Below are 16,431 nucleotides of genomic sequence, written 5' to 3' on the forward strand. Positions count from 1 at the left end.
GTCGCATTTACTTTTGAAATTGTTTGAATAGACAATCAATCTTGCAGAATGCACACTGCAAAAGACTAAAACATTCTGCCCACACCTCTACAGAAATGTGAGCAAATTTGCCATTGTGCTTTCATTTAGAAACTGTCAAGGTCCAGTTCCAACATCTCCAAATCATAAGCAAATGAGAGCGTTTCTGTTGCACACGCAAATCCTACAATTTCCATGTTCGCCAGAATTTTGTGAGGAATGTACGCATTGTTGATAAATGAAGTCCCGGATACTGATCAGAGGTCAGCTGAAGCAGTGAGGAGGGAGTCGTTAGGTGGCTGTAGTAGATTGTTGATCGTGGAGAAGAGAGCTCTCTGGTTATTTTGAACTATACAGAACTGCAATGCAATGTCATTTTAACGTGGAGAATTGGGTCATATTTGGTAGATATGTTGATCAATGACATTCCAACCTATTTTCACCCACTCAAAAAGACAGCCAAAAGTTAATTCCCAATGTGTTACCACTATGCTTTCAAACCAAAAAGCACAACCAAATTCCAATGGAAAATCAATGTCTGATTTTTGGTTTAGTTGTCACCTAAATGTGTTATCACCGTGCTTTCAACCATTTAAAAAGGAACACCAAAGTTCAAATGGGAATACAATGTCAGATAGGTTGTTTATTTATACAACAACTTAATGTGTTATCACTGTGCTTGATCTAATAGGGACCTTGTGGGCGCTGCAGGATTTCAGTCCTTCACGGCGTAGTGTGTTACCAATTGTTTTCTTGGTGACTATGGTCCCAGCTGCCTTGAGATCATTGACAAGATCCTCCTGTGTAGTTCTGGGCTGATTCCTCACCGTTTTCATGATCAATGCAACTCCACGAGGTGAGATCTTGCATGGAGCCCCAGGCTGAGGGAGATTGACAGTTATTTTGTGTTTCTTCCATTTGGCGAATAATCACACCAACTGTTGTCACCTTCTCACCAAGCTGCTTGGCGATGGTCTTGTAGCCCATTCCAGCCTTGTGTAGGTCTACAATCTTGTCCCTGACATCCTTGGAGAGCTCTTTGGTCTTGGCCATGGTGGAGAGTTTGGAATCTGATTGATTGATTGCTTCTGTGGCAGGTGTCTTTTATACAGGTAATAACAAGCTGAGATTAGGAGCAGTCCCTTTAAGAGTGTGCTCCTAATCTCAGCTCGTTACCTGTATAAAAGACACCAGGGAGCCAGAAATCTTTCTGATTGAGAGGGGGTCAAATACTTATTTCCCTCATTAAAATGCAAATCAATTTATAACATTTTTGACATGCGTTTTTCTGGATTTTGTTGTTGTTATTCTGTCTCTCACTGTTCAAATAAACCTACCATTAAAATTATAGACTGATCCTTTCTTTGTCAGTGGGCAAACATACAAAATCAGCAGGGGATCAAATACTTTTTTCCCCTCACTGTATTTAATAGTTTTACATTTACATTTTAGTCATTTAGCAGACGCCCTTATCCAGAGTGACTTACAGGAGCAATTAGGGTTAAGTGCCTTGCTCAAGGGCACAGACAGATTTTTCACGTAGTCGGCTCGGAGATTAGAACCAGCGACCTTTCGGTTACTGGCACAACGCTCTTAACCACTAAGCTACCTGCCACCCCGTTTTGATGTCTTCACTATTATTCTACGATGTAGAAAATAGTAAAAATAAAGAAAAACCATGGAATGAGTCGGTGTGTCCAAACTTTTGACTTGTACTGTATTTTCAAGTAGTATTTTACTGGGTGACTTGTCATTTTCTATTAAGGTATCTTTACTTTTTTAGGTATGACAACTGGGTACTTTTTCCACAACTGCTAAATAGCAACATTGATGATATACATGATTTATTTGCTCTGTTGATCCTACCCATTGGAATGACTTCGATAGCAACAGTGAATCTATTAAGTGGAGATTTATCAACAAATCATTCTCATGATAGTACATTGGTAATAGTCAGTGACAAATATTCAAGCTAAGCAGGGCTGGGAGACCGAAGGGATAGCTGTAGATAGATCTACTCTCCAGTAGCATGTGCTGCCCAGCCTATAGTTTTTTACTTATAGTGGATATTACGTTGAAGATCTGACGTTGTTTCAAAGGTACAAATTCAACATATTTTATACAAGGTTTGTCTATGTTGATTACCAAATTGGTTACCATGATGAAATAATCCTGTGGTTGAAACTACAATGTATTTTCCACATCACAATACATTGACAAATTGCATTGAAACAACGTTGATTTAACCAGTTTGTGCTCAGTGGGTTCTGTCCTTAGTTAAATGCAAAGACTTTCTTGGTGACATAAGGCTGACAAAGTGATCAAGTTGTCACTGACAGTGTAGCCTAGCTGTGCAAACAAGTCGAACAAATGCCCAGTCAAGGATAACTAAAGAAAAAGCTTTTAAAAGTCAGGAATCACCTGAGCAACTGTGTGAAGTCTATATGGCCTCCTCATCAAAGATCTCAGTACCGGGAGAGTGATTCATTCTCAAACTAATGTATGCCACATGCATAGCCAACCAAGCCAATGACTGTGGTTGCATCCCAAATGGCACCGTATTCACTTTTCACCATAGGGATCTGGTCAAAGGTAGATAGGGGATAGCGTGCCATTTAGTACGCATCCTGAATCTGAGCTCAATAGCTGTGACTAACAGAAGCAGACAGGTCTGACACATGGCAGTAGTCCATGAAATTAGAATCTTATCACCACACAACTACCTCGCGCTCCTCTCCTCTTCTGGCCAGGTGTGAAAGCAGGCAGCGGAATGGAGGAGCTTGGGGCCTCCTGTTCAATCGATTCTCCAGTCGAGCGCAAACACACACACAGCCTTGGAACAGCCAATGTGTTTCTGGAGGTGGAACCAAGACTATAAGACTGGAAGAGCGCTCAGCATAACGTCACCAGAGACCAAAGATGTCCAGCGGCATGTCTGCTTCGCCGAGCCGCACTGGCCAGCCCCAGCCCCAGGCGTCGGGTGAAAAGTTCACCATCAGAGACAGAAAAACAACAAATGTTTAGTCACAAAGCCAGGATTCACACTTTTGTGTCAGATGTCAGGCAAACGTTGCAACCAATTGTGACATTTGAACAGCTAGGTTTACTCCTTGGGCTCCATTTTAACAAACCTAGCGCAATGGTCAATCTAAGCGCTGGCAGTAGTGCTATAGGTTCGGGGGGGTCAAATAGTTTAGTTGCTGGCATTGGCGTGAAAGGGCTGTGTTTTGATGAATAAACAAGTTGTGGGTGTGTCGAGGCTTGGCCCCTCACTGGCCAATCAGAACGTGCTACATGGCTAAATATGTGATTGCTTCAAGTTGTGTATTTACAGTATTTTATGTATTGCCTTGGAATCAACTCCAAATCCAATGTTAGTCCATTATAGTTTGTTAGTCCATTATAAACAGCTTACAGAAACAAAATGTAGACTATCCCATTTTTACTAAATATGTTAACTTGAACCTGTTTGTGGTCCACATTGTTCTAAGTAATTGCATGGCTTCAATGTGGCACATGTAGCCTACATCATGGAGGGGGTTTTATGCACCTCCAAAGCATGGCTAAAATAATGTGGGCCTGCCTACAATACATAGATAAAAAGGGAATGTCAGCTCACTGTTTTGCTCCTCTCAAACTTGATATTTGAATAAAGCTTTGGTTATTAAGATTTATTTCCAAGCCGTCTCACTAACTTTATCGACGGTTTTACTTGATTACTGTGCAGGACAAAAAGAAAAGCTGCCTTCATTGAAAGAAAAGGAGGCTATGCTTGGATTTTAGTCAAATAAAACGAAATGGGGAAAAAACATCAGTGTTTTAGGTTTCTAAATACTAAGAATACAGGCACATTCGAAGTGTGCGTCACAGCTGGATAGGCTGCGTTTCCGCGGTCAAAATTAGGGCTAAAACCAGCTTTTGGTTGGTCTTAAATATCCCCACCAGCGCTGCCTGAAATTAGCCCTTTGGGTCATGTTTTAAGGACACACCTCATATATTTCCACCCCTCCCATCTGAGCGCACGCATGCAGATGTTAGACAGATAAATGGCCGAACCTGGCGTGAGGGCTGTAAAATGCCAGTGCACCAGTTTTTACATGACGAAATTGCAAACTAACGTGCGTTTGACACTAGCGCCGCCTTAACGCCAGCCGAAAATAGAGCCAATCACAGAGTTCCATTGTTACCTCATTTGAATATTCTACTCCATAAACGTGACAGTTGGTTTCAGGTAGCTCTGATTGTGTGAACACAGGCTAAGCTAGCCCAATGCCAGACTTAGCCTTGGGCTAAGGATAGCCCAGGGCTAAGAACAATGCAGTGTGAAAAGGCCTATCGTTTCAATAACCTAAAGAGAAATCCAAGGCATCTTCCTTGTTCTCCCTTCTAGATAAACACCCACACGTTCCCCCCATTTTGTTCAATAAACCAATCTGCTCCATTCAGGGTCTTATGGGAGCAAAATACAGAAAACACCAATTACAACACACCCCTGCTATTCACCATCAACAAACACTCTTTCATCTGCGAGCCTCACGCCTTCGTACAGGGAGAACCACACTGAACCATTCATGCTAAATCTGCAATGTGTCCCCAATGGCACCCTATTTCCCTATGGGGCCTGGTCTATTATATAGGGAGTAGGATGCCATTTGGGACGTGACCTGCCTCTAGCCTCCAGTCTGTGCTCAGGCTGAATCTACAATGCAGGAAGAGGGAGGATAGAAAAAGGGATTTTATACAGTCATTTTCAAGGCTCCCGCTATCGTCGCATTATTATTTTGCTAATAATTATGTATAGGTTAAACCTGCATTGTCTCCTAATAGGGAGTATTAGTAGACAAAACCACCATAACCCTGCATTTATTACATTATATTCAAAGGCTAAACTGCTGCCTTGTGAAAACATGGAGACCTGTTTGCATCTTAATTCCAAAAGGCACTGCTCCATTTCCCCCACTTTACATTCTTAAGACCGCATTATACATTGCTTTTTCTCAAATCTCATTACAGAGAAAAATTATTTCATAGAATTGTGTGCCACCTGAGAGTGCTATAGCTGACTAAATAAACGCTTCGGCTGTGTTGGGCCAGGCAGCATCACAATCAATGGCCATTCCCATGTGACAGGCTAGCCAGGTAGATATATCCTGGTCCCAGATCTGTTTGTGATCTTGACAACTCCATTGCAGTCATTGTCAAGCCAAACATGACAATTCCATAAAGAGTTAGGAAAAGAGCAGAAACAGACTGACACCCAGGCTAAGGTAGAAAGTCTAAAAAGAGTAATGTATAATCTATGATCTGTTGAATGTGTGGAGGACACAGGATGTTCTAGAATGTTCCTGGCAGATGTTTCCAGTGCAGTTTCTGAGTGTTAAGGTTAGAACCAGGTCCCAGGTTCTGGAATTCACCCTCTCTCTTTTACCTCCTGACCCACAGAAAAGGTCCAAAGAAAATTACCCCTGATGATCATAGGGGGTCATTTTCTTAGGACCCTTTATTCTTATATTTTCTACTACAAAACATAGAAAATTACTGGGTACTCGACACTAGTATAGTCCTGGAGATAATGAATAGGATTTTAAAAAGTGGTGAAGTGCCCCTTTAAAAGGGTCAGGTAAACAGTGTCAGCCTCTCTCTTCACCTCCTGACCCATCTCCACAGCTGACCAATAGTTGGCTGAGTTCAGCTCAGCCGTACCTTTGTTGTGGTCATGTAAGTCTGCTCAGTATCATAGGGGCGTAGAAATGTGCTTGGAAGCAAGAGTAGAAGATTTGTGGGAGCTAGATCTGTAGGAGGTAACATGTGCACAGTATCTCTTATGGTAACATACATCAGTGGCAGTCGTTGCCGTTTAAGATGAGGACATTTTTTTTTTCTTCATGAGCATGGCCTTATTTCTATTAGAGCATATTGGATGACTGTCATTCATATTCCATTCACCCAGTTCAATGTAACAGCGATAGGTTTAGGCTACTTCATGATCCCTTTAACCACCATGAGGTTGCTACAACCTAGCCTATGAATGAAAGTTTACAATTTAGGTACGAGAGAAAATTTGAGGTGACAGACAGTGACACATGGACAGACAGTGACATTTAATACAGCCTTGCACACTCTTGACTGTATCTAGCTGATCTAGGGTGTAATCATTAGTCCAACAGTTGTAAACAAGAGTTTCTATTGAACAAATTCAGGTATGTTTATCCCCGTTTCGTTCAGTGTGCTTCCGTTTAAGAAAAGTTTTTCAACAGAATTGGCAGAATGAATACACCCCTGATCATGCGTAAACACAGTTCACTTTCATAGCAGCCATGTTGTATTCCTTCTCGTATCTCCCCTCCTCTCACCTTTTCCCTTCGCTTGTGGACTTCAATGCACAACACATCAGCTGTATGTGACCAGGCGAAAAAACCTTTTCAAGCTAAACCATATCATAACCGCTAAACACAGCCTAGATCGTTGTCACCATATTAGCTAAAGTAACTTCATAGTCCACATAGCTAATAGAACTAATGCGTTAGTAAACACTCTACAATCATGCAGTAACGTTGCAGTCAGTAAGCAGTTTAGCACTTACACCGGCGGGTCCCAGTGGCAATAAATTAGCCAAACCAAAAGCTTACCTTGACTTTGAAGAGTTCCAGTGTTGTGTTGGATAGTCATAACCAGCTAGCTAACATAGCATCCTTCTGTTTGAGCAGGGTGTTTGAGTAGGCTAAACTAGTTAGCTGCATTTGCTAGCTAAGTGAAACTGAAAGTAAAAAATAAAACAATTCAATATTAGGAAGGTGCTCCTAATGTTTTGTACACTTAGTCATGAGTCATGCGTTTTCATCGAGTGGGGTTAAAATGATCCTGAACCTAAATTTGTAGGAGGCAGAGGAAACATGTGTATCTATTCCTGTAACACATATGAGTCATATGAGGGTCAGTTGCTCTGTGTTATTCATCACTTCTAAGCAGAGCGGTGGTGAAATGATCCAGAACCTTGCTGAGGAGAACATTACACGACACACCATCTTAACCCTTAATTCCATATTAGTTAATAGATTGTAAAGGTATTACATTTGTTAATATATTTTTTGCTAATTTTACAGCATTCACATGCATGTGATCACCAGGTCACCCCACGTTTCTGGTTTGGCATCTTTTAGAGGATCATGACTCATCAAAGATCAACAAAGCTGATATACTATCCAGATAGTTGTTTAAATGTGCAACTAAGGAAAAATAAACTATCTAGCTAGGAAAGGATAGTCCAGGAACAGAACAGACCAGGGGATGGCCTTGCCCTCTGACCTTGGCCTGTCCAATCCCCTCCTCAATCCCTAAATCATGCTGCGGACAGCCAGCGGAGCCCAGTGGTGATCCGGATGAATCCACGTGTTTCAGCTCAAGTGGCTGACCCTGCCCTCTCTCACTCACACTCATCCCCTCCCTCCTCTTCCCCGGCATAGCAGCATCCACTCACAAACACACTCACTCATCCCTTCCCTACCCAAGTCTTGCCTTCGCTTTGCTTTGCTTCTGGACATCTGTGACATTGGTCATGGTGCTAGCAGCACAAGATCAGGTTCCTGTATTGTACTGTACGGCCCACTGTTTCCCAACATTTCCCCATCACTGGTCATACTGTACATAGTGTTACCCAAACGTCAAGGGGGATTGATTCATGCTGGTAAAGTAAGTTTTGTTTTTCAGAAATCAGATGCTGTACTGTCCTGCTCTGTCCAATGTTTCCCAACATTTCCCATCACTGGTGAAAGAGTCAGAAAGGTTGGGAAACAAAGTAAACAAAGTAAATAATGTTACTCAGACGTCATGGGGAGGAAGGTCTATACTTCAGCTGGATTGATTCCTGCTGGTAACGTTTGTTTTGTTTTTCTCCTCTGTGTGAGTGAGGAGTCAATGAGGAGTCAGTTCCTCCCCCATAGTCACATCACATACACTGTGGATTAATGGTCTCACTCTGTCCAGATGTTTCCCAGAACTTGAAGGTGGGAGGCTAGGGCCCGGGAGAGCAGACCTATGCTCGCTCACACGGAGTTCTTTAACATAACCTCAAACATTTTCCTTACCAGGACACTTCAAAAGGTGACTATTAGAGGAAAATGAAGAAAAAGGAGCCCCCTTATTGCCCCTTTTTTGTTAGCTGAAACGTGTCTGGAATCTTTCATTCCTTAAAGGCCCAGCGCAGTCAAAATTCAGATTTTCCTGTATTTTAAATTGTACAACAGCTGTAACACTGTAAAAGTGTGAAAGTATTTGATCAGTGTTATTTCCTGATAGTGGTTTCAACCAGCAACTATCTACACAGGACCTTCTAATCAGCAGGTTTGCATGGGCAGGAGTTTCGGCTTTCCATGGGGACATCACCATGCAGTAAATTAGTTAATCGACCAATAACAAAGAGTTCCAAACCGCTCTGCCAATAACAGCTAGTTTTCAGTTTTACCCTCCCCACTCAGACCACACCCAGACAGTCCTAGCAAAATTCTTGCTTGAGAAATAGTTTTTTGCTAAAAAGCTATTTTTGCCCATTTTAATGGTCATTCTCTTTCTTTGATGTACATACAAGTTAAGCATGTTATTATATGCTTTGTGAATTGTCAATCAAGCATAATTGTTACCTTCTGTTATGGATTACAACTTCAAAGCCCAGTGCAGTCAGAAACGTGAAAATCCTGTGTTTTCTACATACAGTACAAGTCAAAGGTTTGGACACACCTACTCATTGTAGAATAATAGTGAAGACATCAAAACTATGAAATAACATATAAGGTATCATGTAGTAACTAAAAAAACGTTTTTTTAGATTCTTTAAAGTAGCCACCCTTTGCCTTGATGACAGTTTTGCACATTCTTGGCATTCCGACAACCAGCTTCACCTGGAATGCTTTTCCAACAATCTTGAAGGAGTTCCGACAAATGGTGAGCACTTGTTGGCTGCTTTTCCTTCACTCTGTGGTCCAACTCATCCCAAACCATCTCAATTGGGTTGAGGTCGGGTGATTGTGGAGGCCAGGTCATCTGATGCAGCACTCCATCACTCTCCTTCTTGGTCAAACAGCCCTTACAAAAACAAATGATAGTCCCACTAAGCCCAAACCAGATGGGATGCTGGTTAAGTGTGCTGGTTAAGTGTGCCTTGAATTCTAAATAAATAACTGACAGTGTCACCAGCAAAACACCATCACACCTCCTCCTCCATGCTTCACGGTGGAAAATAAACATGCGGAGATCATCCGTTCACCTACTCGGTGTCTCACAAAGACACAGCAGTTTGAACCAAAAATCTCAAATTTGGACTCATCAGACCAAAGGACAGATTACCACCGGTCTAATGTCCATTGCTCGTGTTTCTTGGCCTAAGCAAGTCTCTTCTTCTTATTGGTGTCCTTTAGTAGTGGTTTCTTTGCAGCAATTCGACCATGAAGGCCTGATTCACGCAGTCTCCTCTGAACAGTTGATGTTGAGATGTGTCTGTTACTTGAACTGTGTGAAGCATTTATTTGGGCTGCAATTTCTGAGGCTGGTAACTCTAATGAACTTATCCTCTGCAGCAGAGGTAACTCTGGGTCTTCCTTTCCTGTGGCGGTCCTCATGAGAGCCAGTTTCATCATAGCGCTTGATGGTTTTTGCGACTGCACTTGAAGAAACGTTCAAAGTTCTTGAATTTTCTGGATTGACTGACCATCATGTCTTAAAGTAATGATGGACTCTTTGCGTATTTGAGCTGTTCTTGCCATAATATGGACTTGGTCTTTTACCAAATAGGGCTATCTTCTGTATACCACCCCTACCTTGTCACAACACAGCCGATTGGCTCAAACGCATTAAGGAAAGAAATTCCACAAATTAACTTTTAACAAGGCACACCTGTTAATTGAAATGCATTCCAGGTGACTACCTCGTGAAGCTTGTTGAGAGAATTCCAAGAGTCTGCAAAGCTGTCATCAAGGCAAAGGATGGCTACTTTCAAGAATCTAAAATATATTTTGATCTGTTGAACACTTTTTGGGTTACTACATGATTCCATATGTGTTATTTCATAGTTTTGATGTCTTCACTATTATTCTATAATGTAGAAAATAGTAAAAATAAAGAAATGAGTAGGTGTGTCCAAACTTTTGACTGGTACTGTATATACATGTCCACATTATGAGGTTGGAATAGTACTGTGAAAATTGTGATAATGCCTTAGTGAAAGAGCTGTTTGAAAAGGCCACCTGAAATTTCAGCCTGGTTTGGTGGGATGGAGTTTTGGCCTGCCTGGGTGGTAAATGAGTTAATAGACCAATAAGAAAGAGTTCAAAACAACTTTGTCAACACCAGCTAGTTTTCAGTTGTTCCCCTCCCCACTCCCAGACTGTCTTGAGAAATTGCTCTTTGCTAAGAAGCTATTTGTTTCTTTTTGACCATTTTAATTGAAAATATTCACAGTAAGGTACTTAATTGTAACCCAGAAATGATCTGATATTGAGATAAAAATGGACCTTTAACAATATGGACTGTATGGAGTATAAAGTTGAATGGGAACCTACTACAATCCTTAGTTTCACAAACAAAATTAGCAGATGTAGGCCAACTGTTATTCAAATCAGCTGGGACCTTCAATCCCTTGGAATGCCCTGGAAACCCAACACTTTATTTATGCATGTCACAAAATAATTTGCAGTATTTTTGCAAAGTTGTTTAGTGGGTTGACTAGTAAAAGTGCATTTTATAACTCTTGTTGTGCTGGCTCAGTACTGCAATATTGAGTAACACAAGGTTTTACCCCATAACAATTAAAGTATTTTAGGTTCATTTTCAGTTCTGAATGAAAGTTAAAAAGACGTTATTTACAGACTTCTTTTTTGGTAATTGATCCTATGGCCAAATTTCAACTGCACATACATTCACAATGAAGTATGCATTATATCACAATACATTTTTTAATCCAACTGTCAGGTGGATGGAATATCTTGGCAAAGGAGAAATGCTCACTAACAGGGATTTAAACAAATTTGCGGCCAAAATTGTAGAGAAATAAGCTATTTGTGCATATGAAAAATGTCTGGGATCTTTTATTTCAGCACATAAAACATGGGACCAACATTTTATATGTTGCGTTTATATTTTTGTTCAGTGTAGGAAAGAGGAGCCAACTGAAGATTGCAGCATATAATATTTATTCATGATCCCCTCTGTCACTTGCACTTATATTAGCTTTTTAGCGCAAAAAGGAATACTCACACACAATACTCAGTATTCGAATACTAACATCCGTTCGGATATTCATAACGATGCACATCCCTATTCCAGTCCAGACCAAAAAAATAAACATCCGTGGCCGGTCCAGACCGCACCAAAAATATGTCCAGCCCGGACAGGACCAAAAAAAGACATTGGCGTCGGTCTGTGCTTAGTGGGTTCATTCCTTTTAATTCAAGTTAACCATGCCAGTGACACTACAAATGATGGGTCTACTTGACACTTTGTATTGCCAAATGTTCCAAATCATTAGCTACAATGTTGCAATGTTCTAGCTCTGCAAGTGCATGGCCACATTGTCGCACTAGACAGATTCATTGTTGCAAGGATGCACTTTAGAATGTAGCCAGTCATTACTCTCAAACTAGAAATGAGTCCCATGCAGGCCTGAGAAGCACATGAGAACGTTAGGATGGCAATACATTGCTCAATTATTTAATTCAGTTCTCTATAGGCTACCTGACTGTCATCAATGTGAGCATTTGTTGTGATTAATGTTGTTTTTTCTCAAGACATTCTAATATTCGCTGCATGTCGGAACAAGTCCCGACAATAGCCTACCTAGCTATAAAGATTACAAATGAAAAACCACAACATAGTTGTTTTTACCGCATGCAGCTCAAAACAAACATGAAAATGTGTATTTCAACAAAAGGATTCCTTTGAACTATACCTGCTAAGGTGTAGCCTGGTCACTGCTAAAATCCTTAGTTTACAGCAGCCTGGTCTCATAGAGTAGACGTAACATAGTAAAAGTAAATCTGGGACACTGTAATTTGTATGATATGTTATGTTTGATACGGTTACATAAGACAGAAGTTTACTTAACCCTTTGACACGTACCAACACACAGGTGTGATTATTCTTCAGTGGTCCCTGCAGCAAACACTCAAACCGTTGTGATTAGAACTCTTATTTATAACGTCCAATTTCGATTGATGCAACAGTCAGCGTTTGAGCTGGCCACACTGTTTTTTTTCACAGAAACATTTTGCACAAACACAGTCCTTACAACATTATGTCCTGAATGTGACCAGTTTATTTTTGGATACAATGTTCAGACATTCACAGCAGTAGCGACAGCATAGCACAATCATCCAAACCGGAAAATGTGGGCTACATTAGTCCTCGCACTAACTGAGGAAATATTGACTTAACACAAGCGGTCATATTTAGCTAACTCTCGGCTGACAGAAACCATAATATGAATTAGCTAATAGCAATTACTATTTACAATTCATCACATCACGTGTGAGCTCTTCATTTATCTAAATAATTTAGTAAAACACTTTCTAAAAATCAAAAGTAATACGACGATGGGTAGTTTGTGCACGCCGCCATGTTTGTTTTTCCGTGTCAACCAAAGATAAGAAGAGGAGACAAGATGAGTTTGGTCTGCTGTAATATGCATGTTGAAGGGGCTGTGTCGTCTCCCATCATTCCATTCCCTTCATTCACTTCCGGAAGTTTACTAGAAAGATGAGTGAACAATCCCTTCACCTCATTTTTTAAAATAACATCTTTGGTCTGACAAACGTTTACGTGACACCCAGAACGCATTGTATAATGTTAACAAACATGGCGCCACACGTCGCTGGCAAATAGCTTAGCATTAGCTCATCATAATCAGTACAACATTCCAAAAAATATTTTGCACACATCATATGTGTCCATTACAATCTATGCAAGAATTGGAATGCATGACTTGTCACCAGTACTTGAAAACGCGTGAATAAAACAGTAAATACATTATGCTACATACATACGATTTGCTACAGTAGAAACAACAACACGGTATACAGAAAATAAGGCACTTACTTTGATAGGAATGCACACGTCCAAAGTTATTATTTGTAAGGAAAACAACAATGAAGGCAATGCAAGCGCCAAATAGAAAATGTGCCAGGGGGAAGAAGTTTCTGCAAGACTGCGCAAATGTCTGCATCCTTGATCTGGGGAAACACTGGGGAAGTGCTTGGGCTCTCGTCGAAGAGAGAAGTTTGTCCAGCTCAGTAAAGCCTCAAATATAAATTGTCCGCAACAGTGAAATGGGCTACTTCTATGTAAATTAATGAGGCGGAACACGACTCAAATAAAACCAGTTAGAAAATAATTTGAAATTGACAAGTTGAAACATAGCCTATAGATAATTAGCAGGCAGCGTGTCTTGGTTTGAGGGCAGCGCGGGTTAACATTTTGGAACAGTGAGTGCACTCTAACATCACGCGCACAAAAAAACTCAAGCTGGGGCGACCGTTAAAGATATTTGAAACTCACGTTAAAAGGTTAAGGCAAAAACAAAAGGAGGGTGGTTGGTCGGGGTGGTTGGTCGGGGTGGATCGGTGGGCGTATAACAGTTGTGTGTTCGAATCTCATCACAGACAACTTTAGCAACTACTTACTACTTTTTAGCTACTTCGCAACTATTTGCATGTTAGCTAACCCTTCCCCTAACCTTAACCCCTAGCCTAGCTAACATTATCGAGCTAGCTAACGTTAGAGTTAGCCACCTAGCTACCGTTAATCACAACAAATTGGAATTCGTAACATATCATACGTTTTTCAAATTCGTAACATATTGTATGTTTTGCAAATTCGTAACATTTAATGAATTGCAATGCGTAACATACCATACCAATTGTAATTCGTAACATATCATACGAAATGGATGATGGACATTCACAAATTAATACATATCTTACTAAATGTTATCTCGGATTTACGTACAGAATTATACGAAATGCTCTGAGAGCAGTTTGCAGCCAGCCCTACAGCCATAGATTCTGAACCATAAACGATCACACATAGATGGCTACCGTTTAAACCTGCAAATTATACAAATGTAAGGGATTCTACGGCAGAGAAATCGGTGCAAAGCATAGGCATATTGATCGGGTCCGTGTAGCCTACTCGAATCAAGGTAAAGTGTTCTGCTGTGTCAGTCTAGCCTCCCTAGAACTGGGGAAAAGCAGGCCTTTCATTGATGTGCTGTGATACCGTAGCTTTTGTCTACCTGCTGAATAACCTTACAACATTGAACGACCACCTTCTTCATGAGCATGACAACAACAGAACAAGAACAAAGGGCATATTAATTTTGAAACATTCGTGGGGCTACATCTGGGAATGGAGTAAAACAGAGTAGCAGGCTGCACAACACTGAAGTCAATGTAGCCATGTATCGCTTTGAATCCCCTTTGATTAAAGCAAACAAAATTAAGCCATATGAAACTCAACATCTGTTGAAGACAGTTGTTTTGTCATGTCAACAACACCCTAAAGGAAGCATGTATGCTAGGCTACAGCAGGTGGTTAAGAAATGAGCAATTGACAGAAGGTGGGCAGGCTAAATAGCCTTTAGGCTGTCACACAAACATGGCACCTAGGATGATTAGTTTAACTAGAAGGAATAGCCTACTGCTCATATCGATCACATCGAGTCTGAAGCCCATTGGTGTTATGAAGGCAAATAGGCTAGCCTACTGTGTGGTGAATAGGCCTACACTGCATAGGCCCTATATTGCTAAGTGGACATGCAGTTTCACAAAGCAATAGGCTAGAACACTAGAATGTCACTTACCATCAATAGCTCCTGTAGGAGACAGGATCTCCAAACTGTATAGAAATCCCACGAAGAACAACCTCATTGCTAACACCTTTGCAATGCCCGATGGCATTGCTTCTGTATAAAATAATGGATAGAAAGTTGGATAGAATTCTAAAATCAAAGAATCTATTCAAACACCTCATCCGAACCCCCGAATGGTCCGGTGCGATTGTCCGTTCTCTTTACGCCCTGCAACCACGTACTACGAATAGCAAAGGTAGCTTCACAGTCAGCGGTATGGATAAAAATGCAGAAACAGAAAAAAAGGCTTGCTACAGCCTAGTGAAGCTAAGGGTTGTGCTCACGCACAGTCATGTATATTTCTTATACATACATTATCAGCATGCACGATCCATATAAGCCCACGCACTATTTTTCAAAGGAAAATCTATTGTGAACACAATGTGGCTTCAACATTCCTCTAGAAATGTCCAACTAGTTCTCAAGCTCCTCAGTTCTCCGTCACTGCAGTATTGTTGAAAATATCCCATGCCATGAACTAAAAACAAAAAACTAAAAGCGCCTTTTTATCTGGGAGCTCCACTGCCTCTGTTGCTGGTGGTCACAACACGTTGAATGGATGGTGACTCTGAAGCACCAACACACACAGCCCTCCGGAACCAGTAGATGACGTCACCAATTCAATTCCTTATGGAAATTGGGAAAACTACCCTGCAAGATCCCTCTGCGCAAGCGTTTTCTCCCCATCTCCAACGCTTTTCAGAGCATGAAACTGGTGCCCCTACACCAGCCATGTTGGCGCAAGGATAGTTGTGCTCTGCAGTTTCAATTTGATAGACAGAAAATAATAGTAGGCCTATACTTGCAAACAAGTGGACACTCTCAGACGTGTCTATCATTAAAGTAACAGGTCAGAAATATTTTAACACATATAAAATACAAAATTAAGAATGTCAGCTGGGTCTTGCAAGTTTTCCCCTTTAGCTTTGTGCACGCACACACAGCAATGTAAAGTAACTAATTAAAAATACTTTGAAATCGTTTTGGGGGGTATTTGTACTTTACTATTTATTTTTTCACAACTTTTACTTTTACTCCACTATATTCCTAAATAAAATATACTAAACAAAAATATAAATGCAACATGCAACAGTTTCAAAGATTTGACTGAGTTACAGTTCATATAAGGAATTTTAAATTAATTAATTAGGCCCTAATCTATGGATTTCAAATGTCTGGGCAAGGGCACAGCCATAGGTGGGCCTGGGGAGCCAGACCCAGCCAATCAGAATTAGTATTTCCCTACAAAAGGGCTTTATTACAGACAGAAATAGTCACTGTCGTCGGCAACAGGTCTGGTGGACATTCCTGCAGTCAGCATGCCAATTGCACACTCCTTCAAAACTTGAGACATCTGTGGCATTGTGTTGTGTGACAAAACTGCACATTTTAGAGTGTCCTTTTATTGTCCCCAGCACAAGGTGTACCTGTGTAATCATCATCTTTTTAATCAGCTTCTTGATATGCCACAACTGTCAGGTGGATGGATTATCTTGGCAAAGGAGAAATGCTGACTAACAGGG

General features: G+C 40.9%; 1 protein-coding gene across 1 annotated transcript in view; it reads right to left on the bottom strand.

Annotated features, from left to right (window-relative positions):
* LOC121545850 (low-density lipoprotein receptor-related protein 1) overlaps nt 1-15,587 on the bottom strand; it is a 147,986-nt gene extending 132,399 nt beyond the window's left edge. The window contains 1 exon segment of the mRNA XM_041856721.2: nt 14,861-15,587. Within this exon segment, the coding sequence (XP_041712655.2) occupies nt 14,861-14,957 (97 nt within the window). The 5' untranslated portion in view covers nt 14,958-15,587.
* Between the last annotated feature and the right edge of the window lie 844 nt (nt 15,588-16,431).

This window comes from Coregonus clupeaformis, chromosome 30 (genome assembly GCF_020615455.1).
Source record: "Coregonus clupeaformis isolate EN_2021a chromosome 30, ASM2061545v1, whole genome shotgun sequence".
In the NCBI taxonomy this organism is placed as follows: Eukaryota; Metazoa; Chordata; class Actinopteri; order Salmoniformes; family Salmonidae; genus Coregonus; species Coregonus clupeaformis.